This window comes from Anthonomus grandis, chromosome 3 (assembly GCF_022605725.1).
Source record: "Anthonomus grandis grandis chromosome 3, icAntGran1.3, whole genome shotgun sequence".
NCBI classification, from domain to species: domain Eukaryota; kingdom Metazoa; phylum Arthropoda; class Insecta; order Coleoptera; family Curculionidae; genus Anthonomus; species Anthonomus grandis.
In genome coordinates, this window is record NC_065548.1 from 8,384,757 (window position 1) to 8,411,647 (window position 26,891).

At 31.4% G+C, this 26,891-nt stretch overlaps 2 protein-coding genes across 9 annotated transcripts in view; one reads left to right on the forward strand and one right to left on the reverse strand.

The window, feature by feature from the left end:
• The window catches only part of LOC126734302 (fat-like cadherin-related tumor suppressor homolog), a 450,385-nt gene that overhangs the window by 382,662 nt on the left and 40,832 nt on the right, over positions 1-26,891 (forward strand). For all 8 annotated transcript variants that reach the window (XM_050437862.1, XM_050437863.1, XM_050437865.1 and 5 more), the window contains 9 exons: positions 30-172; positions 2,042-2,563; positions 2,620-2,828; positions 2,951-3,153; positions 6,227-6,658; positions 8,476-8,775; positions 12,087-12,275; positions 19,340-19,673; positions 22,710-22,955. In XM_050437862.1, coding sequence (XP_050293819.1) covers positions 30-172; positions 2,042-2,563; positions 2,620-2,828; positions 2,951-3,153; positions 6,227-6,658; positions 8,476-8,775; positions 12,087-12,275; positions 19,340-19,673; positions 22,710-22,955 — 2,578 coding nt within the window. The remainder of the gene's footprint in view (positions 1-29; positions 173-2,041; positions 2,564-2,619; positions 2,829-2,950; positions 3,154-6,226; positions 6,659-8,475; positions 8,776-12,086; positions 12,276-19,339; positions 19,674-22,709; positions 22,956-26,891) is intronic.
• The window catches only part of LOC126734303 (FACT complex subunit Ssrp1), a 97,232-nt gene continuing 82,557 nt past the window's right edge, over positions 12,217-26,891 (reverse strand). Inside the window, exon 11 of the mRNA XM_050437872.1 lies at positions 12,217-12,238. The gene's annotated coding sequence lies outside the window, so the exon portion shown is untranslated. The remainder of the gene's footprint in view (positions 12,239-26,891) is intronic.

Below are 26,891 nucleotides of genomic sequence, written 5' to 3' on the forward strand. Positions count from 1 at the left end.
CAGTTTTAATGCTTAAAAACGACCATCAGATGGCGGCACACCGCCCTTAAGCAACGTTGCCACAGTAAACATAACCGTGACAGATTGCAACGATAACGCTCCGGTATTTAGTCAGATGTCTTATAGTGCACGGATTAGGGAAGATGCGCATGTGGGTGATAAAATTTTACAGGTAAAACTTTATATAGATATTCAGTTTATATAGCATAAAAGACCATTTAAACTTTTGGGATGCACCTATATGAGAAGACAAATGCTCCTATATAAATTTGAAGCGAATGCGAAATTACTGAGTTTTTATATAAATCGATTAATTCTGGACTTTCTAGGGTCAATGTTAGGCTTTTAAGTTCCTTAGTAGGATCTGTTTACATGACATTGGGTACAACAAATGTTACATTTGGTGTCCAGATTATAAATCGACACTATATCTAAAAATTATCTACAAATGTCTGGAAAAATGGCATTTTACTTATTCCAGGCAGTTGAACAACAAAATATCTGCAATTGCCTCGACAAACGTAATTTTTTTATTCCAGGAACTGAGAAGTAGCCTCTACAGTTTCCTGGAAAAATAACCATTTTTTTATGAAAACATTTTATTTTACTTATTCCAAGCACTTGATGAAAAAAATATTTGCAACTGCCTGGAAAAACATCATTTTATTTATTCCAGGCAGTTAAGGAACAAGGTTTCTACAACTGTTCAAACAACATACAAAACAACTTATATTGCCGAATAGTTTCTGTTCAAGGGTGTCTCAACTTTGGGATTGGTACTGTCCTAACGGCCTTACAAAAATCATAATATTTTAAAAACTCCTAATTTTAGTTTCATATGAAAACTAATGAGTTTCTCTTCCAATAAGGTTCCTACAAGTTTTCTCGTTAATACAACCGTTTTAGAATTATTGAATGATTTTCCAATGGATTGAAAAATCTTGATACTGTCAAAGGCTTTACAAAAATCGATATATTTTGAAAACCCATGCAACAATTTTATTAATTTTGGTTTCATATAAAAGCTAATGGTTTTTTCTATCAGTAAGGTCCTTAAAGTTTCGGTGTAAATGTACCAGTTTTGGAGTTATTGAGTAGTTTTTCAATGGGTTAAAAAAAAACCATGATACTGTCCAAGGCTTCTCAAAAATCTAAATATTTTTAAAACTCATTTAACAATTTTATTGATTTTGGCGTCGTATGAAACCTAATGAATTTCTATACCAAAAAGGTCCTTAGAAGTTTCCTTATAAATATAACCATTTTGAATTTATTAAGTAGTTTTCTAATGGGTTTAAAAAAATTTTATATTGTCAAAGGTTTTCCAAAAATTTGAATATTTTCAAAACTGATGTAACGATATTATTGATTTTAGTTTCATATGAAAACTACTGTTTCTTTGCCAATAAGCTCCTTCCAACTTTCCTTATAAATGCATAAGTTTTGGAGTTATTGGGAGGTTTTCCATAGGGTTGAGAAATTCTTCATACTGTCAAAGGTTTTACAAAAATCTTAATCTTTTAAAAACTCATTTAATGATTTTATTAATTTTAGTTTCATATGAAAGCTGATAAGTTTCTCTTTCATTAAGGTCCTCAGAAGTTTCCTTATAAATAAACCTATTTTCGAGCTATTGAGTAGTTTTCTAATCTGTTCTTCAAAAAATCTTAATCCTGTTAAAAGCTTTACAAAAATCTGAATATTTTTAAAACTCATGTAGCAATTTTATTGATTTTTTATGTGAAAGCTGATGAGTTTTCTACCAGTAAGGTCCTCGCAACTTTCTTTGTAAATAGAACCATTTTGGACTTATTGAGAAATGTTTCAATGGATTGCAAAATTCTTGATATTATCAAAGGCTTTTCAAAAATCTAAATATTTTCACTTCCAAACTTGGAACACCCTGCACAATTATACCGAGCACTCATTTTTTTTGACATAAAGTTATAATTTCAAACTTAAAACATAAAGAATCATCTCATGTACCAGCCCTCCAAACTGTATTCAGACAAAAAGCTTAAACACACCAAAACTCTTTTAGATTGTCGCAACAGATCTGGATAGTAACGAAAACGGCGATATAACTTACTCAATAATCAGCGGGGATGATTTAAGACAATTCTCAATAGACCCCAAGTCCGGTTACGTTTCCGTTCAAAACCCTTTGGATCGTGAAACTCTCGCCAATTACGTCCTGGAGATTCTGGCGAAAGATAATGGCGTGCCGGTGTTGTCACGTCAAACGATGCTAAACATCGAAATATCCGATGCGAACGATAACCCGCCGATGTTCTCTCAATCGAATTACACCGCGGTTATCCAGGAAAACAAACAAATCGGGTATTCGATTATGCAATTCCATATTACTGATGAGGATATTCCTCCTAATACGGTGCCATATACTTTTGACATAAGGGTGGGTAATGAAGGGAACTACTTCAGATTGGATCAGGACGGGATACTTCGTACGTCAGCCAAGTTTAATCATAAGATAAGGAATAATTATTTGTTGCAAATTAGGGTGTTTGATAACGGAAGTCCTCCATTGTACTCCGACTGTTGGGTAAGTATAATGGTTTATAGTATGTTCTTTTTTTTTTAATTTAAATGATATTTTAGGTTCTCGTGAAAGTAATAGAAGAATCACAGTATCCCCCAATAATGACCCCACTGGAAATTAATATTAACTCTTATCTGGATGAATATCCGGGAGGAATAATTGGGAAAGTGCATGCAAACGATCAGGATCAGTATGACACTCTGAGCTACTCGTTGCATCCGACAGTTGGCGTGGCGTATCCTACTCATGAGTTATTTATGATTAATCGGTGAGTTCTTTCTTTCATGTAAACGCCGTCTGTCTCTATTAAACATTATCATTCCTGTATAAAGCTATTCTGTTTATATTATTATCAATTGTTATTAAACTTGCCGATTTTATCCTTTTTAGTACTGACGGCACTTTAACAGCACTTCCACGCCTCGACGTGGGAGAATACCGCCTAAACGTCTCGGTAACAGATGGAAAATTCTCCGATTCGACCATTGTGAAAATAAACGTTGAAGTTTTAACCGAAACTATGCTGGAAAACTCCGTCAGGATCAGATTTCGAGATGTTACTCCAGGAGCTTTTATTATGAGCCACAGAAAAGGTAACTTGCGCCTATATATTCAAATTCAAAAGTAATTTATTTGCCATAAAGAGTCAATACATTGCTTGTTTACTTTGGCTTATGAGAATTGCCTGGGATTTTGTGACATTGAAGTTAGGATTATGATCATTGGTATAATTTAATATTCTATTTAAATCTTGGGTTAGTTTAAGGTTACATTCATGTACTCAATAAACATATAAAGTTGTGAATCGTCTGCATTTTGTTGTAGGGTGCTTTAAAAAAGGAAACTATGCATGTCTGCTACATAAATCGAAAATAAAAGAGGAGATAGAATTGATTCTTGGGAAACGTTGTACTATGTTTACTCCAGATTCGGTTCCAATTCGTTGAGGAAAATTATAGTACTGCAGTTTCGCGAGAATTATTTGGTGTGTCAAATGCTTTAATAAAATCTATCATTGTAAGGAGTATCGATTACTTTACCTCCTCAATATGTTTAAGCTCGTTAAGGTCTGCCTTAAAACACCGACGTACTAAACCACTTTCTAAAGCCCGACTGACAGCTTGGAATTATTTTTAATTCTTCTGAGAAGTCACTAATTTGTTCGGAGATAAATTTTTCAAAAAGTTTTGACATAGTCAATAGTATGCTGGTAGATCTAAGATTCTAAACTAACCAGTTCTGCAGTTTTTGGAATCGGCTTAACTATGCTCTTCTTCAGGATATTTGGAGGTACACCCTGTAATAGACATCTATTTATATGTGCTAAAGGACCTTTTATGCATGGAAGGCATATTTGAAGATCTTTACCAGAAATTCCATGCTCGCCGACAAGTTTGGTCTTTATTTGGTTTATGAGCCTTTCAATCCTATTCAAGTCTATAAGAGTAAAATTATATTAATATTTCAGCAGGGTTTCCAAATAAGGTGGCTCTTTATGATTAATATTTTTATTAGTTAATTTTAATTTCTTAGCCGTTTGCCAGAATTCTTTTCTTGAAAGATAGTTGGTCAAAGAAATAAGCAGCCTTTTCTCTTAATATTGCATGTTTAGTATGATTTCTTAATCTTCGATAATACTGCAGATGGGATTCAGTTTGGTTCTTATTGTAAATCGCGAAATTTCACTAACAACCTAATGTTTTGAGTAATCTAAGGGATGAACTGTCCCTCTTCAATTCTAGCTTCAATTTTTGACGGCGCATGTTTGTTTATCAAATTGTTAATATGTGCATTAAGCAGTTTAATCTTATCATTAATATTGGGTGTTTTGTATTTTTATTGCCACGGTATAGTAATTGCATCTTGATTAAATTTATTTAGATCAATATCATTATAATTTCTAAAATATGCCAATCCTGGTTTTACTTTCAATTTGGGCAGCTTACTGGTTACGTAAGTTAAGTTATGATTCGCTATTTCTTCAGAAATCTCGACGGAGATATTATCTATCTTCTAGATTCTAGCTTGTAATTATAAGATCTATCAGGGTTGCAGAGTGATTATCAATTCTAGTAGGCCTATCAGTTAGGTGAATGAGACTGAAGTTAATTAAGGTTTTTTTTTTTTATTAAAAGTGTGTACTGAATTTTGTGAGAGGTTTATGTTTAGATCTTCAGTGATAATGATATTTTCGTATAAAGAAATTAATATAGTTAGTAAGGATTTAAATTTTTTTGAGCAAAACATAAACTCGATGAATATAAATTTGAACAAATTTTCTGAATCACACTCAAGGGATATTTTATTGAACTTTAGTTCTTTCGTTCTGTTTGCCTATCTTTCCTGATAAATTTATATCCTGGAATTATAAGTAAGTATTTGAAGGTTGATCTGATGTGAGCCATGTCTCTGATAGTGCTAATATGTCAAATTTCTAGCATTCAACATAAGAAGTAAACCGGTATTTACAGTTCTTATGTTTAAGTGTCCGACGTGCCAATAACCAATTAGTGCCAAACAAATTTTAAGCAAATTATTGCAAAACATCGAACCATCATCTTTTTCTTAACTTTGTCAAAAAAAATTCATTTTGCTCCAAATTTGTTTCCTGACTAACGCGTTTTAAATTGTCCAATCACGTGCTCAATTTCTCTAACTGGGATATCACAAATATAAAACACATAATCTTTTAAACATGATATATATGTTCCATGGGGAGTACAAATGCAGATCTGCAACGTTGGATAAACTCCAAAATGCTTTACCTAGAGAGAGCACAGTGTTGCTTATTAACAGTGTTACATTTGCTATCTGTTTTGGCAACGTATTTTTAAACCTTTTTATTTTATATATATCAAGATCAGGAGTATTTTATCGATGAAACTGTAATAGAATTTAGTACATGTTTTCCTTATTTATAGGTTTGGTACGTATATGTAAACAACGGATTTGCATCAAAATCATCAAAATTTTGCCGTTTACTAATATGATAGGGACTTAGATAGGTCCCCTCTTTAGATAAAAGATTGTGAATATAGCTCTGATGGTAGCAGGTAGTAAGTAGATGACAAGACGTCCGCTTTCTTATTTTCTTCTTAGTGAATAATTCTGTATATTTTATTTTTGTCTTATAGTCTATTTTGTCTATAGAGTATATTACTATACTCTATTAATGTATATGTACAGGCTTTGTGTATAGTGTCCTCCAGCCAAATAAAAGGCTTAACAAAATAAAACTTCATACATAATCAGAAGTGCTATATTGGAACTATTTTAGCAGGCTTACTTGTTTTGATGTTAGTACACAATTTTACAGTACTCAATATTTCAACATTTTTCTTTTTATAGTCTTTATATATAGACTAATCTGATTCGTAATGGACTCGGTATACAGGAGTACAGCATATCGGAAGAAGAAAAAAAACTAAGTAATTTTCTTATCAAAATAGAACAAAAAAATTTATTCGAATAAATAGTCAGAATTCGATACTTAAATATAAATGTAGATGTTTCCAAATTAATATATTCTATAAATTAATAACGTAATATGTATGGATAGTGGCAATGTAACAGTGCTATTTGTCTTATCCTTCTTTGTTTTATTACAACAACATAGTTTTTAGTTTAGTTTCTTAATTGGTTATTTATATTATTAATTTCTATCAGGTTTTGTTAGAGCCGTCAAAAACGCCATGAACTGTAAAATAAAAGACATCATAATCATAAGCGTGCAACCGTCCAGCGACGAAGATCTGCTCAGAGTCAGAAGATATGTGAATCAAACGATTTCGAGAGCAAAACGTGGTATCCATCAAGACCTGGACGTACTTTTTACCGTTCGTAAAACGGACGATGGTTTCTTCACTTCGGACGTCATCAGGAAAGCCTTGAACGATAACCTGGAAGAACTGGAAGAGAGCACGAAGTTGGTGGTCGAGGAAATCATCAGGCCCAAGTGTAATAACAAGTGGTGCGTGTTCGGGGTCTGTCAGGATCATTTCGTGTTGGAAACCGCGAGGATCGAACCGATTTCTACTGAGGTGACGAGTTTTGTCTCGCCGATGCACCGACAGAAGTTGGATTGTCTTTGTAAAGAGGGTGAGTTTAGCTCTTTCTGTTTTTTTTTTAAGAATTTTCAATTTCCATTTTTTATCATTGATTCCACATTAGTTACAGCCTCTGGTACACTCTCTGCTGATACAATCTCTGATCACAGACTCGTTTTTGTTGACTTAAAACTAAAATTTAACAAACCTGCATCAAAACGCTGTTATGGTGCTGTAACGCATCTTTTTTGTCTGTTCTCTATAATTTGCCTTGGATGTACTTTGTTTATGAGAATGACATAGACAAAAAATTACTTCTTTTTACTGATTTTTTAAACACACTTTTTGATCATTTCTTTTTCCCTTTAAAGAATCAGTGACAAAACCTCATGCTCGGTGGCTAACAGAAAATTTGAAGACTGTCATGAAGGAGCGAGATAAAGCCTTACAAAAATTTAAGCATACTAAAGAACCTCAAGATTGGGACCGGTACAGAGAATATTACTGCGTAATTTTAAAATATGACCAACTAACTAAAAACATGACCAGCACTAAGATTGTTAAATGTCCTAAATTCAAATGATAGCAAGCCACCGGCTAATTTAACATCCAAATTTAATAAACCAGCATTTATCTCAATTTTTTAACAACAGACTTAATCACTGTGACGAAACTAGAATTTTTCGAAAACAACGAATTCAACGCATCGAAAACTTTCCATGTTTTCTATAGAAGATGTTTATAAAATTATTTAAAATATGAAACCTAATGCTTGTGGCACAGATAAAATCACGTCATCTATGTTAAAATGTTGCAGTCCATTTATTGATCCTTACATAACTGATATTATTAATAGTTGCATAGAACAAAATTATTTTCCTCAAAGCTGGAAAAGTGCCAACCTTTACCAAATTCAAAAAAAAAAAACAGAGACGTTTAATGACTTGCGCATTATAGCAATTTTACCTGCCATTTCTAAAATAATGAAGTACAAAACTTATGCTATTTGGCAAAAGAAATCAAAACGAATATATACAAAATAACGTTAAAATTAAGATAGACCACCAAATATTACCATTTGTAATTCTGCTCGTAATTTGGGTGTGATACTTAATTGTCAGCTTAATTTTTCCAATTGTGTTAAGCAACTTCTACAAAGGTCATATATATTGCTTAAATAACTATATGCTAACAGAAACCTTTTAAGTATGTATGTATGTTATGTGAAACTCTCTTTCCCATTTCGTACTTCGTACTTTCCCATGTTAACTATGCTGATTTTATCTCTTATTTAGACAAAAATATACAGGGTGTTCTATTTGAAAAATTTGAGATATTGCGTATTTAATTTCAGCAAGTTTGAAAGTTCTTCAAAGACACCCTGTATTAAAAAATTACAAATTATCAGAGTCAGCCTAGAGGAGGTACCCTAGACTAACTGTGGTACAAGTTTCATAGGCGCAGAATAAATTTTAAGTTAATTATGATTTTTTAAACGAACTCTCTAAAAGGCAAAAAATAACATAAAAAAATTAATTACGTTGCAACGCCGCACTGAAATTTTAAAAACGTTATACCAAAGTAAAGTACTCTTTTTGTCTCACATTTTAGTACCATAATATACAGGGCGTACCATTTAAAAAAAAATCATATTTTTAGTTCGTAGGTTTTTGTCAACCCTACAACTTTGCTGTAGAACTTTTTGCTCTACCTCATATAGTTAATGCGCTATCTTAGCCGTACACTTTGTTGGCACACCCTGTATACCTGTTGTTTTTTTTTTTTTTTAATAAAAGACGATTATTATTATTATATCATATTATATTATATTATATTAATAATTTTCACATTTAAACGACATTCACTCAGGTTATGGCGGTGAACGGTGCGACACGATAGTAAACGAATGCGCACGAGAACCGTGTCCGACGGCAAAAATGTGCGTTCCGGACGCCTCCCAAACCGGCTACTCGTGTCAGTGTCCCGAGGGATACGCGGGACAAGCGTGCGACGTGGACATTTCCAAATGCCACGACCAGAACTGCTACATCGCGCGCAATCCTATATCGTTTAGCGGCAAGAGTTACTCCCAGTACCGGATCATCAATAAGAAATCGATCGAGGATCAGCTCAGTTTGAGTTTGAGGGTGAGGACCGTGCAGCCGACCGGTAAGAAAAATTCACATGAATAATATACGCCGCATTTCTGAGCTCCAAGTGAAGAAACAACATTTGACCAGCATTCCCAAATTTTGTGTTTTCTTCAAGCTTCAGTTTTTTTTAAAGAAACCCCTAAATTACTCTCAATTTATAGTCATAATATATTTCATATAGGTAGAGAGTAATGAAACCTTATTATGAATTCAAAACGGGTACAGGGTGATCCTTCAATAATGTATGCTACTTCCATAGTTTGCATGGCAAAATTAATAATCTTTTTACGGACTGCAAGTAGTACAGTTTTAGTTTGCCAGAGTTTGCCAGATTTAGGATCCCTGATTATTGTTGCTAATCGAATAAACACTGAAAATGATACTACTATAATACACAGTGGGTCCACCCTAGAGTCTTCCCCACCCCTATTAAATTGACGTGTTTTTTAACCGATTTTCAAAAAAAAAAAAACAAGTGTTTGATAAGGCTCGACATACACTTTTTGGGTATATGCTAAATTAGTTCCAGGGTCGCACTTATGGGTTATTGTGGGGCTTCAAAGGGGATCAAATTAAGGCATTTTTTAGAAAAAAAAACTGACAGCGGAATCTTAATCAGCATCACAAAAAAAAACCCTGTACAGATTTCTACCCTTCTAAAGGATGTCCGAATAAAATAGCTTTAATTTTAATAAAAAGCGTTGATAGGTATCGTTGATTTTTTGTTTAAATCACCTTTTGTTTGAGAAATGAGCTTCAAATCTGACAATTATGTCGTCTAATGTAAAAGTCAGTATTCTTTTTAAGTAATTTTTTGCGTTTAATTTTGACACAAATTTTGTTGCAATCGCGCCTGGTTATGCTATAAATCAAAATAGTTGAAATTATACCAATATCAATCAGATGACATCCTGGAGCACAAATCAACCACTAAACAAACGATTGCTAAGATTAAGAGACACTTTGATCTGCATGGAAGCATTACGACTGCAAACATGAACGTCGTCGACCAAGAAGGGTTAAGGAGTCAGTCAATTAAAACGCATGCTCTTCAAAACTTTTTTCCTTTATTGTCAACGTTCCGGTGTATATTAAGCCTTTTTCATGAAGAACAGAAAAGAAATCAAAGCTTCTAGTTAGATTGTTTAAAGTAGAACACAGCTATATGATTCCATTCGGATTATTCGTTCTTATATACAACTGCTGGTGTGTAAGTCACAACAATAATCATTATTAAATAATTATTAAATAATGATTATTGTTGTCAATCATAAAAAATATATATTTTTAATTATTGAATGGACCTATTAATTGTAATTATTATTAATTGTGTAGGCCTCAATTTCGTGCAAATAATGAAACATTCTTTTTATGTTGATTTTTATAGAAATACTTACAGGCAGCATAATCAAATTACCAGAATACAGCGATTTTTTGAATTGTATGGATTGGACCTACATGTTTATTATCATTATTAAATAATTATTAAATAATAATTATTGTTGTCAATCATAAAAAATATATATTTTTAATTATTGAATGGACCTATTAATTGTAATTATTATTAATTGTAAAGGCCTCAATTTCGTGCAAATAAAGAAACATTATTTTTATGTTGATTTTTATAGAAATACTTACAGGCAGCATAATTAAATTACCAGAATACAGCGATTTTTTGAATTGTATGGATTGGACCTACATGTTTCCAACCGTATATTCTTTCAGGCATATTAATCTTTAATTTTTGGTGTTATATTTTACTACTTAAGTGGTTTATTTATATTTTCTAATTATGCTATTTTAACCTAAACTTTTCTTTTCGTAAATTCCTTAATACCGTTAATAACGATAAATAAATGAATTAATTAACTACTAATAAAAAAATTCCAAACTAAACTAACTGGGAAAATCAGGTAGAAAAACTAACATCATATATTAGAAAAATTACTTATAAATTTTATGTCTTAAAAAACATTTTAAATAAAAACCTTTTGTTATCTGTATATAAAGTTCTTGTAGAATCCTTATTAAGATATGGTATTGTTGTATGGGGTGGTATCTATAAGAGTACATTGAGTTCGTTGAATGTTGTACAAAATTATTTACTTAAAGTAATTTATAGAAAAAATAAGCTTTGCCCTACGAGGTTGTTATACTCTAAGACTTTTTTTGACGTATGGTCTTTATACATTTTGGAGATCAGTATTTTTGTATATAAAAATTGTGAATTGAAAAAATATGCAAATCATAAGTATATGAAACAAGAAATAAAACCAATAATTTTATAGAATTACCTAAAAGTAATACTAATGCAAATTTGAGATTTGTTAATAATTTTGCATCCAAAATAAATAGTCTTATTCTCCTTGAAATTAAAAATTGCCAAATGTATGCAAATTCAAAGTCTGGTGGTTTTAGGAATTCATTTTATATAACTTGGGTATATTATTAGGTATTTAATTTAAATTGGATTAAATTTTTATTTGAAATTGTGATATTTCTTATAATTGTATTTTATTTATTGTTTATTAGATAACAGTACTACACATACAGGTGTTAAGTCATCTAGGTGAGTCGCTGTTATTTATTAGTTTGGAATATTGTAAACTTATCTTGGTATTAAATATTTCATAGTAAATTTTTTGATTAGGATAAACGCTTTGGATATATTAGTTTAGTCAAGCTTTCATTTTTTTTTCTTATGTGTGTATATTATATACTTAGATAATAAATGGGTTAGATACAGGGTTACTGTACCTACCAAAACTTAACCTAAAAAAACTCAATAGGATTTTATTCCAATTTGGATTAGGTAAGCGCAGCATAGTAATTTTATGTTTTTCTCGATATATTTTCCACAGCATGTTTTTGATAGCGATATTTGTGACTATTTGCTATGGCTCAAACTCAATATTCTTATCAGTTAGCCAATCTATAATTTCTTGTTTAACTAGTTAAACTTTATTAAAGTAAAATTTATACTCTGTGCTTTTATTACAAGCCGTATGTATTTATTTTCATCCGCCAGATTATCTGGAGGAAGCACAATGCGCAAGTTTACATTGCCTGCCAAATTAGTATATTAAATATTATGCTAATCTGTGTAACATTAAAAAATTGCACCTACCTGTACCCTTCTTATAGTGTTCGAACCCTACTTTTGTTCTCACTTTATTCATTAACTAGGTACTAAGCTTATGTAAGACCACAAAACCCTCGGGAATTCACATGGTATTACTCTCTACCTATTTGAAATACAATATAAGTTTAAACAATCAATTTACCCAACAATTTTAATTCGAAGTCGATATTAAAATTTTATTTTAGGTAATTTAATGTATGCTGCCGGTAAAGTGGACTATAACATCTTGGAAATTGTGAACGGGGGCGTTCAGTATCGCTTCGAGTTGGGTAGCGGCGAGGGAATAGTCCGGGTCGGCGACATTTACGTTTCCGATGGCAGTTGGCACGAGATCAAACTGGAACGAGAGAGGAATAATGCAAAAATCACCATAGGTAAAGTAAAGACAGTTGATAAGTATTAATGCGACTCTAACTAACTAAATAACTTCCTCTGCCCGCATTAATACAATTATTCTACACCCAATCACATTTATTGCAAGAAATAAATATTATTATCGATGGCAAGAAATTTAAAAAAAAAGTAAACTTCGGGCAAGGACTCTATACCTAGTTTTGTGGTAAAAGACTTTGTAGGCTCTTTTTTGAAACCCCTTACTTTTATATTTAATAATTTAATAAAGAAATGCAAGCTGGTATTTTTCGGGACTGTTGGAAAACCTCACGTGTCACACCTATTTTTACTACAGACTTATACATTATGTAATTTTTTAAAACTTTTTGAATCATACATATATCACATTTATTCCTAAATAAATAACTATATTTTTACCGATCAGCACGGGTTTATAGATCATTAATTTGAGTTGCTTATCACAAACCATATATTTTCAAAAAGCTTTTGATCAAATTGATCATGAAATGTTTCTTTTTAAAATCGAAGCTTTCAAGTTTTCAAATATCTTAGTTAGTCTGTCTGGCTACTATTTAGCGGACCATCATCAGTTTATTTGAGAATCTTTCGGAACCATAGTCAGCTGAGTATATAAAGAGTTCAAGTCGAACCTCGACATATTGGCGCAACTTTTAAATCGTAAATAAATATAGTGTATATAATTATTTCTAGTAGTTTTAAGTGATCGTGTTGAGTAGTATTAGTGTGTAAACAAATCAGTTGATTATTTTTGTAAGAGAGTATTTAGTTTTCACCTTAACGAACATTAAAAACGCTGCCATATCTCATTAAAGGCAACTTTGAACATATTTTCTGAATTGGAAAGCTTAGACACATTCTTATCTTTCGTGTCATTAAGCATATATGCAGTAGTATGGGGTGGAGTGTTAGCTAGTATAATAAATTAAATATATCATAATCCAGCCCTTGACAGTACCGATACAGAATTACGTTGATGTATTTTTGGGCATTAATTTCAAGTTTTTTAAAATAATTATTATTGTTCAAAACCACTTAGACTTATAACCTATTCTCGAAAGAAAAATCCAGGTCTATTTATTTAATTTGTAGATAATTACTCTCTAGCCAGATATACTAAAATTAGGATCTTTAGGGTTCGTTATTTTCAATTGTTGAAGTTTTTTAAATACTCAATCAATCAATCAATCAATCAAATATGCTTTATTGTCAAAAAATTTAAAAAATTTTGTAGACAAAGCTATACATAAAAAGCAAAACACACAAATATAGAAACCAAAATACAAGTACTAAATAAATATATACAAAACAGGGTACAAAAGACATAAATGTACCTGGTCAAATTTCTTATACTAAATGTAAAAAGTAAGAAAATAAGAAAGTAAATAAAAATAGTAACAAGAAAGTAAAATAAAAAAGTAACGAAAACAGTCAAAAACATAAATACAATGTTTAAAAAGTCATAAAAAATCTTATAGAAATGTAGCAATACAAAATATTGCTATTCTACATCGTGAAAAATTAATAATTAGCCAGTGCATGCATGATACTCAAAAATGATTATAAAAAAAAATCATCTACTGCATATAAAGCTCTCTCCAGTAAATATGATTTTAAAGCTTTGCGAAATCGAGGAAAAGATGTCAATGATATAATTTCCAAAGGCAGATGATTGTGCATTTTTTTAGCTCCGTGTTAGCGTCAAGCGATATTTTTGTTAATAGTCTTTTAGTTTTATGTTATTATTTGCACCTTATTTGATTTATTATAATATTGAAATAAATATACAAGTTTATTATTATATTAATAATAATATGGGCAACGCGATGCGATGCCACTATCTAAAAAATGCAAGTCCAGGTAGTGATTCTAAGCAATGCGATTCGTTGGTAAAAAGAACAGAGATATTTACCAGCGATTGGTGGAGAATGACTACGTGCCTTGCTTGAAACGGTTATCGTGCGTCTCCTGTAAAAATAATATTTTTCTCCATCACTCCGTAAAGAATAGAGCTTTTTATTAATTCTGACGTTGGGATTGGCACATAAAGATCATGCTCTGCGTTTCGAAGTGGATAATTGCGAGATGGTCTATTAGTTGCACTTGGTCGCAAGCATATATCAGAAATTCCTGATATATGCTTGCGAACCAAGCAAATAGATTCAAGAATGAATAAAGATGGAAAAGTTAATATTTTTACACATTAAATTGCTTTATTTCAGTCTTGTGCGGTCAATATGATGATGCTTATTTTGCTAGGGGACTGGATCTTTCTTATTACTTAATAAATTTCAAGTTTATTATTTGCAAATAAGTAGCATTGAGTTTTCTGTTTAAACTTCAAACACAATGAAATAGACTATAGTGATTTATTAAATGAGATAAGGCATATTATTGCTATTTAACATTGGATCTTCGTTAACTTTGTATTACAATCGTTCTAGATCTAATATGCTTATTAAGTCCCATTATATTTTTGTTGCAATACATGTAATATTTATGTAAATGTAAACTTTTTGAACTTAGAGCGCGGTGCAAGGTGTTGAGTGAGGAATGTTACAGGGATTTGCATCAGATTTACCTAAGATAATACTAATGATAATTACAAATAATCATTTATTGGACCTGGGGTTGGTTATTCTGGAACCTAGTTAATAGAAAGAATAATACCGTTACTCAGTATATGTTCTTAGATGTTAAAACAAGCGAAAAGGAAAGTAATACAGTTGAATTGTTTGCCAAATATCTGTCTGGTCTCTACTTTGTTATGTCATATCGAATTTCTAATTATTATGTTAATTGTATAATTAATATCTGTTTAGCGGGTGTGTTTAGTGATATCCTTAATTTAAACTAGAATACCTCTATTGATCCTGATGGCATATCTGCATTGCTACTTATAGACTATGTTTGTCCTCTAGCTAAACCAGTGTTTAATATATCATTAAAGATAAATGTTTTTCGTATTATTTTGAAGAGTTGATCCCATATTTAAGGCTGGTGATAGCATTATACCGAGGAGTCAGTATACGGTCAACTCTACCAAAACTCTTGGATAAAATTAATTAAATTGCATTAAACATCAACACGGTTTTCTAGCGAGCCGTTCTACTGTTACCAACCTCATTTCATTTCTTGTAAGAAGTATCTCTTGGGTGCTTTTGAATATTTTGACTATTTTTAGTGATTCTTTAAAAGTTTTAATTAATAACATTACTGACAATATACCTACCTATGTAACTCTTGTTTCATTTTGAGTTAAGCACTCTATGGATAAAACCTGTCTTATTTGTTACTATACTTAAAAGTATATTTATTTTTAGCCATATTTTTATTTACATAATTTACTGTATTATTTATTGATTATTTTCTTTCTTTTGTTATAACTTTTTTTCGACATTTCTTATGTGTTTTAATTTTTTTTGTATTTTCTGCAATTAGGTGACTTATCTATTGGAAATATATCACTATTTATTTATTTATTAAGTTTAAATTTTTTTTTAAATAGTCCACCCTGAAAATCTTGAAAAATAATTTGTTTAGCCAAAAACAGCCGAACACGTCAAATGTAATATTGAGGAGAACATTTATTGACAAAAATTGCATTTATTTGACGTCATATCTTTACCTCCCAGAGCCCTATCAATATAAATTATTTTTAAAATTGAAATAGGGACCGAATGATATCTTAAATTAATTATTATTCTCTACATAATCCTATTTTTATTCTTTTAGTTTATCAATTACTTTTAGAATATAACTAAACGTGGCTGACATTCTAAGTTTAAATCTTGCAATTTTATGACCTGCATAATGTTTTTTTTAATTATCTGGATGTAATAGAAAAAAAAATACATTTAGAAAATTTCGACGCTTTTGTTGCTTTATTTATTTTTGTATCCTAATATATATACTCGCAAAGTATAAAAAGACAAAGCTTGAGACTGATTGGATAAACTACAAAACTTTTATAAATATTTTTACTACAGCTATCAGAATAGAAAATATATTTTTTTCTTTAGTTTGATAAGAAAAAACTTGATGATCTTTAAGCCCATATTAACCAATTAAACTATACAATAGTATTATAGAACAATATTATAATTTTATAACCAACATAATTATCTACCAATTTTTATTTTTCATTCAGTAAAGTACATTGAACTACTTAAGATTGTATCGCAGATTAAAACTGCAGCCACTGGAAGAGGCCTTCTTAATATATGTTATTAACTGCACCTTTACAGAAGGAGTATTTCCAAAAATGTGGAAGAAGACACTTATTGTACCACTATCAAAAAGTAGTTCTATTGAAAATATCACGCAACTACGTCGTACTAGTATTTTACCTATGTTTTCAAAAATTTTAGATAGAGTACTACACAATCAATTAAGTGAATATTTTTCCTTAAAAAAAGGTCATCCCTTTGACTCAGTCTGAGTTTAAAACAGTTACAGTAAGGCTCTCTTTGTGTATTGATACCCTAAGTCAAAATTTTATTTGTTATTTTATACGTAACGTTGGCAAATAATGCTGTATAAGTATTATCTGAATATCTTAAAAATAGAAGTCGAGCTGTTTCCTACAATGCAAATTTATCTAGTAATCTAGTATCTAAGTACGAAATGTTTTACGAAACTCCATATCTGTAAATTAATTTATTGTAAATGAAACCGGCAAAATATTTTTTTTTCTCTTTTAGCCTTGATAAAGACGAAAAATAAACAACGTCGAAACGTCGGCCAATTAAAAACTAGATGTTTGATTTGTTGTCTTTAATCCTGCAATTTATATTACCTATACAGGGTGTCCCAAAATTAGTGGACGAAACGCGAACCCTGTATTCTTTGGTCAAAAATAACCTCACTTTTTCCTATGAACATATATCGGCAAACGCCCCCCAAGGGAGCTACGCCCCTTTTAAAGGGGGCACCTGAAGATGGTTTTTTCCACTTGAAACACCACTTATTTTATTTATAAAAATTTTAAATTTTGTTATTCTCCCAATTTTGATATGCTGAATTTAGTTGTCATTTCATAATGTTCATTATTTAGTCAGGTGCGTATCATTTAGGGAGTGAGCCTAAAAAAATACTTAAAAAAAAATTGTTTGCAAAGTTTTTGTTTTTTTTTCTTTAAATTTTAAAAATTTAAAGCTTTTTACGTAAAAAAGTACCTCTTGGTCAATAACGCTAGGAATTACCATTTTCGAGAAAAATAACGCTGCATAGTATTATTAATAACAATTTTTATTAAAACTCAATAGCACGCTTCAAAAGTAAATTGACAAATAAAATTGCAAACAAATAAAAATACTAATTTATTTGAGGCAAATGCTCAAACAAGTTTCCGTTTTCCTGAATGCATAACCTGGATCTTTTTTGAATGTTTTGGGTCGATCTAAAAATTTCAAATCGGTTTTCTCTTATTTGGCCTGCAGCTGCGACAATTCGCCTCTGAAGCTCTTCTGGAGTATCAATTTCGGTGGCATAAATAATATTGCACATATTGCCCCAAAGATAATAATCCAGAGAATTAAGGTCGGGCGATCGTGCAGGCCAGTTTATTGGACCACCTCGGCCTATCCATCTGCCTGTAAAATTATTGTCCTGCCGAGTTTCTATAGGAACATCGTCCAGTAAATCTCTGAGATTGTTTTGAAGAAAATTTAAATAATAAGGACCAGTTAACCTGTGTGGCAAAATAATTGGGCCTATCAATTTATCTCCTATCAAACCCGCCCATACGTTAAATCATAAATACGGAAAAATCTATGCTGAAAGTTAGTTCGTCGAACTACTCTCGGATTCTTGATGCTCCAAAAATGAGTATCATATCAATAAACCTAATAGTTTATCTATGTACTGTGAAGTGTGTGGATGGCTTCTAAAGGCCTGATGATGCTCTAACTAGAGCGAAACACGTGTAGCCCGTTTAATTGCATGTTGTGAGACCGTGACTTTGTGTTTTTCTTTGTTTTTCGTCAATTCGATCTAGGAAAATATGATCCGATGTTAATAATAATGGTTCCTGATTCTCAAAATATTTAATTTAACAACACACTTTAACATTCCACGAAAACTGAGCAAATATTACCTATTAATAAAAATATAAATTTAATTCTAATCTATAGCTCGACTTTATTTAAAACCCCTGTTACATTGGTTACCAAAATAAATTTGTATAAATTGGATGATAAAGAGTTGGTTTATTAATTGTCTTGCAGATTTAAATGCAATTAAATATTATCAGTTGATTATCGAGAATTGCATATACAGATAAACATATCAAAAACTCGAGTTTCAAGCAGGCTTGCTGACACATTGTTTTTAAATAAATATGTGTGTATTTAATCAGAATTTTCAACTTGATCCTAAACTGACTTGGTGCAACGTTAATATTGCCAATCAAAAATGAAGATACATTTATTTTAATGTTTTCAATACAGTTTAACTGATAAAACATTCTAAAATTAGCGTTCATTATACGGTCATATATTAGTTAATTTAAATTAATAAACCAGTTTATCTGTGTGCAGCAATCTCCCAAGGAATAAAAATGAAAAATGAATAAAAAATAACTTTTGTACAAAAAAACAATTAGGGTGTGGTTTGACTCCTAAAACCTCTACTGCTCTAAATTATTTTTATCAAACATAAATATTTAAAAAAGTTCTTTCAACTTATAATAATAATAACAACATAGGTGCTACTGAAAGGACTCTTATTGCCTTTAGTAAGAGAAGTATGAAAATACAAACACTATTTGTATAATATTGGTGTATTGTTGAAGTGAGCAGTAACAACGGTAGCATGAAATATTTGTTTGATCGAGTCTTGGTGATATTGATAACAATGATTTATACGCTGCAATAAAGATTTGAGTTGGTGGGTCTTTATTATCAACAAAATAAGTCTGCTAGAGGAGCAGCACGTGCCTTTAATTGTAATCATCCAGATAAAAGAGTAAATCATTTTTATGTAATTGATTTGATGAGAAAGTTTCAAGACGTTCACAATCTTCTAAAAAACGTGTTAAATTTTAATCAAAATATGCAATTTTCAGATGGCTCTTATACGGCCCAAGGGTCCGCCCCCGGAGTAAGCGACATACTAAACCTGCAAAGTGACGAAATGTACTTGGGAGCGGAAGTGCACCAGCATCCGTCAATTTTGGGATTCGAGGACGTGCAAAAGGGATTTTCCGGTTGTATGGACGACATCAGGATAAGCAGGGTTTCGGTGCCGTTACATAAATCGGGCGAGAATTCGGTGGTGGTCCTGAAACGGTTTGCTAACGTCGAGTTCAGTTGCGATACCGGATTGTTTTCTGTTCCGCTTGGCCCTTGCGGTTCGCAGCCCTGTTTGAACGGCGGCACTTGTAGGGATATTAAATCTGGGTAAGTTTACACTTGAATGTTTATTTTGACAAAATAAAACTAATGTTTGTAATTATGTAATTAGGAACATTATACAAGGTGTCTACTATAAAAACCGCCAAACTTTAAGAGGTGATTAAACAAGTAATTTGCAACAAAAAAGTCGTATAACATTTTTTCGAAAAGTTGATAGTTTTTCTGGTATTTAACAATTTTAGATTTTATCAAATTTCTTTGTTTTTTTTTTCATATAAACAAGAATATCTCCGTTATTCTTACCACCACATAAAATTTAGGTACACCATCTGAAAGAGAATTAGATTTGCTATAAGATGGGTATATTTATACTTCTATATATACTCTTTTTTAAGAGTAAGTATTTCTTGTCGTTAGAATTAACAAATACCAATGACTTATTTTTTAGTATTGTACATAGGATAGCTTTGTCGGAAGATAGAAGGAACAAAACTATTACCTGAAGAATCGTGTTTCTGCTTTTTAGCATCTTTTAGGGCCGGATATAAAAAATACAAAAGAGAATATAGGAAGTTTGGCTTCTTGAGGCACCGCACAATCTAAATTTCTTTGATTTGATGTCATTCAATTAAATGTAACCGACTTAACCTTATTGGTCAAATAAGATTTAAACCAGCATAGTGCCCTACCCACGTACCATAAATTCTCAGCATATGCAGCAATATTTTGTGATTCACACAGTCAAAGGCTTTTGTTAGGTCACAGAATATCGCAGCTGCAGTCTGCCGATCGTTAGCTCCAGGTAGAGTTTCTCTAAAAAAAACAAATATAGCTTCGGTAGTTGACTTTTTTCTTGCAAGCCAAATTGTGCATAAGTCGAGTTTACCAGTTTTTCAACCACCTTGGCTAAAGTTGGCAATAATGCAAAAGGCCTGTATTTTAAAGGAGTACCCTCATGCCCACCTTTATACACGGGGATAATATTTGCAAGCTTCAAACAGCTAGGAAAATCACCTGAAGCAAAAGAAAGGTTTATCTCCAAGAACTTTAATTCAATTTATAAACTATTTTCGAGGAAATACCATCCCATCCTGGAGCTTTTTTACTGTCTCTAAAATAACTGTTTTGGTTTCATATTGATCAGTGGGAAAAAGAAAAAAAGTATCCGGTACATGAATGTTCATTAACAATAAATACTTCATGCTTCCTTTTGCTTGTTAGAAGAAGACTGAATTCTATTTTGGAAATACATTTGCTTTGCTGCTTTAATATGGACCTGTATTAGTTAAAATAGTTACTATACCGGGTATCTTAGGAAAGCGGTTCGCCCCTATAACTTTTTTAATTTTTTAGTTAAAAAAATTAAATTTGGTACGTGGGTTTAGCACTCAAATTGGGATTGGCTGACGTATTCAATTGTTTTCTATCAGCTGTGAAAAACAAAAGAGAGTCAATTATATTTTTCTAGGACTACTTGATGTAAAATTAACGATTTTAAATTATTCATGGCACTCTAGATTGAAATTTAAAAAATTAAATAATTTAAAGGTTAGATGTCAAAAGTTGTCATACGGGGTGTCATTTTTCTTTGATTGTAATTTCCTTCCAAAATATGTTAAAAAAGTTGGGCCTCCCATTTAAAATAAGAAAGTTAGGATCATTTCCTTTAACTTGAAAATTTAAGAAAATTAGAGGGCGAACCACTTTCCTAAGACACTCGGTATAGAGTACTCTAGTCTTTCAAGGCAGAAAGTTGCGAAAATCTATCATAATTTCTCCTATTAAAGAGTCTACCTCATCATCTCATCCTCTCCTTTTTTTCTCTAAACTAAAAGTCTGCAATACACCGCCTCGTGATCAGAAATTCCACTAGTTTTTACTACACATTAAACGTTTTCTTGAATATAGTGGAAACAACATAATCTACAGGGTTATCCATTTTATGCTTGGGAAAGTAAAGTTAAATAAAACACACAAGATATTCAGATAGAGACGAAATTTTTATTTTGTTTTAAGGATTGAATCATTCCATTATATGTGAAACACAATATCATTTAAATGTCCACCGCGGGATCTTTGACAAACTTCAATCCTTTTAAGAAAATTTTCAATCACTTTTCGGCACATTTCAGGTGATATCTCGGCTAGAACTTCACGAATGTTGGCTTTAAGTTGTTGAAGAGTTTGAGGGTTATTGGCGTAGACACGATCTTTCGCATAGCCCCACAAAAAAAAAATCCAAAGGTGTGAGATCACAGGATCTTGGGGGCCAATAGATATCACCTAATCTTGAAATTAAACGTCCTGGAAACTTCTCTTGCAAAAGAGCTCGGTTGGCCTGTATTGTGTGACTTGTGGCCCCGTCCTGTTGGAACCACATGTCTTTCAGATCTTCTTCTTCGATTTCTCTCCAAAAATAATTGGTCAACATGCTTCCATACCGCTCAGAGTTTATTGTTAAGGCTCTCCCACGATTGTTTTCAAAAAAATACGGACCAATGACACCACCAGACCATAATGCACACCATACAGTTACTTTTTCGGGATGCAAAGGCCTTTCTACGATCACCTTAGGATTTTCAGAGGAATTGACAAATTTGGGTCTTTCTCCACACTTTCAGCCACAGCAGCGATATTTTCAGCTGAACGAACGTTACGGTGATGCACGTGCCTTACAATATCAGTAACCGATCCAGTCTCTTCAAATTTTCTTACTGTGTTCGAAATTGTTTGCTCTGTAGGACGATTATGTCGACCCTAATCAGCTCGTAAAGCTCTAAACGTTGACACAGGAGAATCGCCATTTTTATAGAACAATTTAATAATTTTAGTACGTTGTTCGACTGTTAAACGATCCATATTTATAAATGGCAAACCTTCAACTAAAAAAAAAAAACGCTTCACATGACATTTATTTCTGACAGGTGGCAAACGGCAGGGTTGTACTTAGCCAACCTCGAATTGGATAACCCGCTATTAATGTACAAGAGTGAGAGGTAATTCGTGTGGGGCTATTAAAATGCTGATTGCTATGGCCTAGCTAGTAATTAAATTTTGCAAAATTTTTTTTCTTTTCGTTAGATACGAGTGCGAGTGCCATAACCGATTTAGCGGCACGGTATGCGAATTGGACACCGACCCGTGCGCCTCCTCACCTTGCCTCTACGGCGGTAAATGCACTCCGACAATTGCGGGCGATTTCGTTTGCGATTGCGTCCTAAGACTGAGCGGCAAAAGATGCGAATACGGACGCTACTGTTCACCGAACCCTTGCAAAAACGGCGGAGTATGTGAGGAGGGTGATGACGGACCTTTGTGCAAGTGTCGGTAAGAAAATATTTGGTTATTAGCAAGGAAGACGTTTTTTTTTTTAAAAGAAGTCTCTTTTTACTCTCACAAAATAAATTCTAGTCTTGTTTATATGTATAATAATAATAGTTTATTTGTTCGTATAAATAACCAAAGGAGCAAATGGCCAAAAAGTAAAAAACTTGTTAAAAAACTAATAATACATCATAAAACCAATAAATTTAATACGAATAAAAACAAAATATTCAAATTCTAACAGAAAAGTAATTGTTTGATACTACTTTAGACATTAAGCTGATATTTTATGGAAAACGGTAAAAAAAATTAAAATAAACTAACTAATATTTGTATATAGATACAATTGCATTTTTCTGGTAAAAATCGAATCTTATGTCTAGTTAAGTATGTATGATCATATTTAGAATATTCGACAGATCATTACTTTTAATAACAATCAAAAATCCATCCGGTATATACATTTAAATTAGGGCAAAGGTCTTCTCTTTTTTTCAAAATCAAAATCAAAAATTATTTGTTGTCTTAGATACTAGAAACATAGCGTAGACACGTCACGATTGCTATACAAAGCAATACATATGGATACCCATACATGTATTCCTTATTCAGGAATTTGTCAAAATATATGAACATACATGTAATAAAAATAAAATAATATATAAAACAATAAACATAATATTACACAAGTTAACACATATTTGGTATGCAGTATACACTCTAACATTTATAACATTTTAAGAAGGTTTCAAACTTTCCAACCGTATAAAAAACATCGCTGAAGAGCAGTGTTTTAACTTTAGTTTTAAACTTTAGTAGCGATTTTGCCAATTTTACTTCTATAGGTAACAAATTAAAAAAGATGGCTTACAAAATACAAAGGAGATTTTTTATAAAATTGGCGAGTATGCTTAGTGAGAAGTAAACTATTTTTACCACGAGTATTGTGCTGATGTCGATCACCCAATGTAATCAATTTATTTTTATTTTTAAATATAATTTGAAGAACCTTTAAAATATAAATACCCGCCACTGTTAAAATCTTTTTCTCCCCAAACATTCTTCGACAAGACTGTCTGAATTGTATATTAAATAAACTCCTAATTATATGTTTTGAAATCACACTCTTTCAATATCCATGGCCCTGTAAACAGAGCTATAGTAAATTTATCAGTTCTTTGATATCAAGTGAATTTTTAGGTTGATTTATAAGATTATAAGACACTTTTATTTAATTTTTCATAATGTTCCGACCAGTCCATGTGTTTGTCAATCGTTATGCCTAGGAATCTAGACGATTCTGAACCCGACAGAAAGTTGCCTTCAAAACTAAAAACAAATTTATTTGGCTTTCTATATTTATTATGTATTTCAATCATATCAATTTTCGCATGATTTAGAATTAGTTTATTCGATTTACACCAATAATTAATTTCAGTTAGACATGACTGGACTTTGCATTGTAAGTTTAGGGAATCAGAAATAATAACTGTTGTGTCATCACAGAAAATGAAGATCTTCGCACTTTTAATAAACTCTGCTAAGTCATTTATAAAAACTGTAAAAATAAGCGGCCCAAGTACACTACCCTGTGATGTACCGAGGTTCATCACAAAATCTGCAGATTGCTCATTACCTATTTTTACATTAGACTGCCTATCGGCACAGTATAAAGAACAAGACAGTAGGTTCACTCTCTTGCGGCCGTTTGAAGTAGGGACTTCTAAACAGTGCCGACTTTTTTTACGCGGTCGTAAATCATTATTTAGTTTCGACGGCAATCCTTTACTATACGGGGGGTGTTTGAAACATTTTTAATAAGGAATATTTTCGTACATCGCGGCGTGTAATAATATGGAATTTTTTGAAATTAAAGGCACTTTAATTTCAAAAAAAAATGTATTATTGTTAAAATGAAATTGAAAGAATATTATTAAGTATCTCTTTTGAACAAATAACTGTAAGAAAAACACTTGGTAGATAGCTTTAAAATTAAGTTTATTAGAATGTACACAATTAAATCTTAGCTTTACGTTCCTTTCATGCTCTTTTCTTAACTGACCAAGAAACTACCTACCTAATATTACATACACTTAATTAATAATAACTTCGTTAATATACCCATTTTTTAAATATTTAATAAAATTTACATAATAATGTGATAACAACACTCAGCATATGGAACTCGGTAACAGTGAAATATAAAAAGGCAGTTAAATAAAAAAAACTTATTAAATGCCTAATTATTTGCTTTTTAAATAACAAACCACTAAAATTCAAATAAAACGAAAATAGGTGTTTTACAACCTAGAATTCATATAAATATGCAAAATAAATATAGTTTTACATTGGGGATTATAGTACACATCAATATTTTGAAACTTAAACCCTTAAAAACCACCCTTAATGACGAAAAAAATGCAGTTTTAAGTATGGTTAGACGGTATAAGTGGCTAAAATTTATATCATTCAAATGATTGCAATGCAACTAATAATAAATCGGATAGCTTTCACTATTAAAAACCACCACTAATAACAGAATATTACCAAAAATTTTGCATTTTTTTAGATTAAAATCACGATTTAAAAAAAATATGTACTCTAAATCGCTGACACTTTTTGAACATATTATTGGTACCTATATATAGTCCATTGTAGAAGGCTACGCTATAATTTTTGAAATAAATACATAATTTTTTATGATAATTTTTTTTAAAACTGCAATTATTTCTATTTTATTCCTAACTTTTTTAATTTTTATGCTAATGACTTACAATCAAGTTTATTTTTAAAGTTTTTGATAGTACATACTTGAAAAAATGTGCTAGATATTTGTCTAAAAAACGTTTTTTTTTTTTAATTATTTCACGTTATTATTTTACGTCATTATATTTTGTTATCTAAAAAAAGGGGTTATGTTCACACAGTTGTATCTTAGCGCCTATAGCACCTAGATAAATCAAGCAAAAGCCAATCTTTTGTTTTTAAACCAACTTTTGTTTATTAGATTTTTTTGTAGGATCTCAATTTTCCGAGATATTTAAGAAATACCGAAGAAAAGCGTGTATTTTTTTCTGTAAACTAATCCATTTTTATTTTAAAAAAAATGTATATCCCCTTTTACTCCTGCAGCCATCTACGCAACATATCGCCGGCATTTTTAATGTACAAAATTTCCGCACAACGCTATTATAGTTCTAATATTGAAGACGCCCCCGTATAACGCAGTCGCCACCGGGCAGCAAAAAAGAGTAGCATCAGAAAGCGAGTGAGAAAGGCAATATTTTGGGCGGCGCTTAGAGTGATCCTTCTATTCTAGTTTATGTTCGGTGCTATCGGTCAATAATGACCGAAACCAAAGTTTACAGAATAGAATACAAGTTGGATCACTCGGAGCCAGCTCTTTGAAAATCATCGTACAAAGACGGCGCCGCTTCTGCAGGTGTGAGCTAGAAAACGAGTGTGGATACCGGGGTAATAAAAGCCAAAACTTGGCCATTGATAGTATTTACCTGGGTGGAACGCTGGAAATTCCATAGGCTCCTATTTGCATCAATTTGTTACCTGTTTGTACCTATTTGGTCATGAACATATTTGGAATTGTAGGATATTAAACTAGGTATATAGGTTATTTTTGTAAATGAAACAAAGATAATAATTACAAAGACTGGTTAAAGTTTTATTAAAATAAGTAGGTACATTGTAAATAGACGGAGAGGCTGACCATTTTATTGATATAATAACTTCATTATAAACATTAATAATTCATTATTTTTTAATTTAAATACGAAACACATCAACTTATATAAAATAATTATTTAGTATGATACATAAGTACTACGAATATTTACAAATGTTTTTTTATAGCCAATTGCTTCTTGCGCCGATAATTTATTAAATTCAGCGATAAAATTAATTTCTAATTTTATTATGTACTTA